General features: G+C 54.8%; 1 protein-coding gene across 1 annotated transcript; it reads right to left on the reverse strand.

Moving 5' to 3' along the window:
* Positions 1–400: 400 nt before the first annotated feature.
* On the reverse strand, positions 401–787 carry GCG54_00015592 (uncharacterized protein; the record flags this gene model as incomplete). The annotated part of the gene is made up of 1 exon (XM_045415373.1): positions 401–787. One exon carries the CDS (start codon positions 785–787, stop codon positions 401–403), a length of 387 nt encoding a protein of 128 aa, XP_045271201.1.
* Between the last annotated feature and the right edge of the window lie 2844 nt (positions 788–3631).

Raw genomic sequence — 3631 nt, forward strand, 5'->3', positions numbered from 1 at the left:
CTCAGCTCGGGCCCTGGACGGCATCTCTGCAAGCGACAGGACGTGCTTGGCAAAAACGCCGTTTCGACCCCCAAAGTATGTTGTCGGCCTCGAGCATCAAATCTGGGGATGCCGTCGGCTTAAGCATCTTCGTGTGAGCGGCGATGAGAAGCAGATAATTGAAGATCTAATGATCTTGTCTGTATTGACACTTCATCAATCGCAAAAGCCCTCGTCGAGCATAAAGGAGTTTGCTTGTCATTACTAAGGATTACATGCGAGCCATTCTTCCAGCCGGTTTGTATCAAGCTGCAGAATAGATGCCTCCTCTTTGGATGCAATGGGTGCGCACGTTCGCTGGAATAATTAGGCCAAAAGTGACCACCATACAGGTCCACTTGATCTAATCAATGCACGCGAACTACCGATCAACTTGGTTGGGGCCGGCCGCGGAGTTGAGCAACCAGTCGGACTCAGCGCGGAAGGGAACGCCAATATGCTTCCCATAGCACTCATCACACAGCCTCAAGCTCTTAAACCTTCGCTTTTCAGATCTGCCGCACCATGTCGACACAACACCGCAGATGGCAATTTCCTCCGCCTTGTTCATCGGGTTTGGGCCAATAGGGGTGTATTTTATGATAAGGTCGATGAGGCGGTCGGCGGGGTAGTCTCGGTGGCCGCAGGTTGGGTTGCGGTCGGGATTGGCCATGCGTGCCTTGATGGCGCAAACAGGGCATTCGGTCGATGGTTCGAGAGGTGCGGGCTTAGGGTTATGCGAATCACCGATGAAGTCGGGGCAGCCCATTATGTTCTGTTGGTTGAGAAAGATTGTAAGCGACGGAGGCGGCGGTCGAAAATGGGGATCAGGTCGGCAGTGAGCGTGGCAGCGGAGACGAAGAGACTCAAAGTGGGAAGATGCTGCGACGAGACCTGTCGTCTTCTAATATGCTGCACAATACTGTCAGCCTGGTGGCTGCCGGGGGCAGACCACACAAGGGGCCTTGTCGATGTTGGATCAAGCAAACATTTCATGCTGGCTTGGCGTTGGCGGTTGGTCGGGGTTCTTCCGGCGAGGCTGCTATGGAAGGGACTTTGGTGGAGGGATGAGCAGTAGAGGTCTCCCCTTACCTAAACGCCAGAGGTAGGCACGCCTGTCAGCTTCTTCACAGGCATGGCGGGGAATGCGCTGCTCACAGCTACACTGTGTAGTCACAGTGCACCTAACCACTGAAAAAAACCTACGGTACGTTGCCACAGGTGCGCGGTGGGTGCTGGGCCTGAAATCGGTACGTACCCACCAACAGCATTGGAACGGTTGCGCGGCATCGCCCGCGGCCAAATTCCCATTGACGGGGGAGCTTCTCCTCATCAAAGATCCCAATAAAGAGGAGCTGTATTTGCTTCCATCACGTCTTTCTTGGATATAATTTCTGCAGGCAATGTGGAATGCTCCAGCCCGGGTGCGGCGGCGCTGAGCCGGGTGCTATCCTCCGTGTGCATTGCCAGTCTCGTCAAGCGTCTAGCGGCCAAGCACCCCAGCTGCAGTGCGGCGACCAATCATCTTACATGTTCAGCGCCCAGACCCTGCACCAACTGCGCAGCCGAAGACGAAATGAACCAGCTTTATCAGTCGCACAAGCTCATGAACCGATGAAACAGTCGACGGCGCCTCAGGCAGAAGCCCGGCGTCCGAGGTCCAATTGCAGAGAGTCACCAACAGATAATCCTCGCTCGACAATGTTCACTGAAAAATGTCGAGTGTATGTTGGAGCAGGGGTCGCCAGGGAAGCCCAAACCCCGGGATGGGGATGCATGGCAAACATGCCGGGGTCGGGGTCAGGACAGCTGTTTGTTTGCCTGCATGCGGCTAATTGAAGGGTGAATTGACCCTGCACCAACTTCACCACGCTGTTTTTTCTTACTACTCTTGGTTTGGAGACTGCTGGTGCATGTCCGCCATGGTGCTCCCCTTGCAAGGCAAGCACTCGGTTGGGGTCTGTTGCGCCCCAATCTGACCATCCCCTGCTGTTGCAGTATTATTTTCTGGTTGGACACCATTCAGGCTTCCGCATCCTTTCTGATTACAGCTTCGTTGTTGGGTCTTTGAATCACGCCGACAAACACAGGGGTCAGTTGGTCCGGGCAGCGCGAACGTTATCCCTGTCTTCACAGGCTGGCGACTTGCGGCTTCTAATCACAGCAGCCCCTCGGTACCTTCCTTCTTCCCCTGAGCAGGCCCCCCTCCTTCCGCAAACTTGACTCCCCAATTTTCGACTTCACAACAAACAATGAACCCACAAACCACGAGCAAACTCGACAACGGGCTTACACCCAGGTTGAGCATGGGCAAATTTCCAGCCCTTTCGATACCAGATTGTTCACGTCTTTTGAAAAGTGGACTTCCGTCCCCGATCCACCTCCGTCTCCCGCAGGCGCGGTCGGCGTCCACTGAAGACCCGATGGCAGACTCCAACATTTTCCAATCCCTCGCAATGCAGCTCTGGCGACTGTCTCCTCCCCGACTGTAACTCGCGCTTCAGCAGGGCCGTGGAAATGGATGAGCAGGCTGTCCAGCAATGATACCTACCGAGAAACCCTCTGGCGCCGCCACTGTCCATCAACCGCGGGCGAAATGTTACCGAACGGCCCAAGGCTCTGGCTTCGAGTACCGAGGTTACTTTACAAGAGATTGTCGTCATGGGCTGCTCGCGGAGTCATTCATCCCCATCACGCTGCCCTGATAGGTACGCTTTTCCTTCCCTGAAGATCGTCGTTTGTTGCAGAAGCTGACCGGCCTCGGACGACTCGCAGACGTTGCAGTTCTCCACACGATCCGTCAGCCCGGCCTAACGGGCGGTCCGCGCCCACGACTCACACCACCACCCTGCCCATTGCCGTAACACCGTACCAGCAGCATGCCACCCCACGAGTCCCCATCGTGATCCCAGGTGAGTAGCGCCGGTCGCTCATATCTTATGATTGTTCGGTACTGACTCACACCGTTCTAGATCCATGGGCTCGTCGGTCATACCACGATACGTCTCGGCCGGTGATTTACACAGCCCACGCTCCGCGCCCCCTCCTTCGCTGATTCCACCTACTCGAAACAGCCATTCGTCCTCCGCCTGAGTCTACATCGACGCCAGGACAGTCGCATACAACCCCTGGATAATATTGAGACTCCTTCTTTCAACCCATTGTCCCCAACGGCTCGAAGCTCTTCCACGACCCGAATACCAACAACTCAACAAAGACCCCGTCCATAGTCTTTGGAATCGACACCGAGCCATCTAACTACACTCGATTCGAGTGGCAACGAGAACAAACTCTACCGAAAGGTTTCAGAGCCAGCGAATATGCTGAGGATGTGAATGGAGTATGATGGATAGAAAGACGAACCCGCATGCTGTCTTCTTGCTCGCCTGAGCATTGTTATGGCAATACATCTGCCGATGTCTCGTCTAGGTGATTGAAAACATGTCTCACATCCACCCAAGACGCACGATCATCACCACAGCCCTCACTGATGCATAAGGGAATTGAGCAAGGCAATCAGGCTTTGCTCAATGCTTCGGGCATCTCACCCGTCAGAACTATTGTCAAGTCATGCGACAGCTTCGCGCAGAGTGTTCAATGATCCTGCAGGAGG

The sequence above is a fragment of the Colletotrichum gloeosporioides genome (assembly GCF_011800055.1).
Source record: "Colletotrichum gloeosporioides strain Lc1 chromosome Unknown consensus_3, whole genome shotgun sequence".
In the NCBI taxonomy this organism is placed as follows: Eukaryota; Fungi; Ascomycota; class Sordariomycetes; order Glomerellales; family Glomerellaceae; genus Colletotrichum; species Colletotrichum gloeosporioides.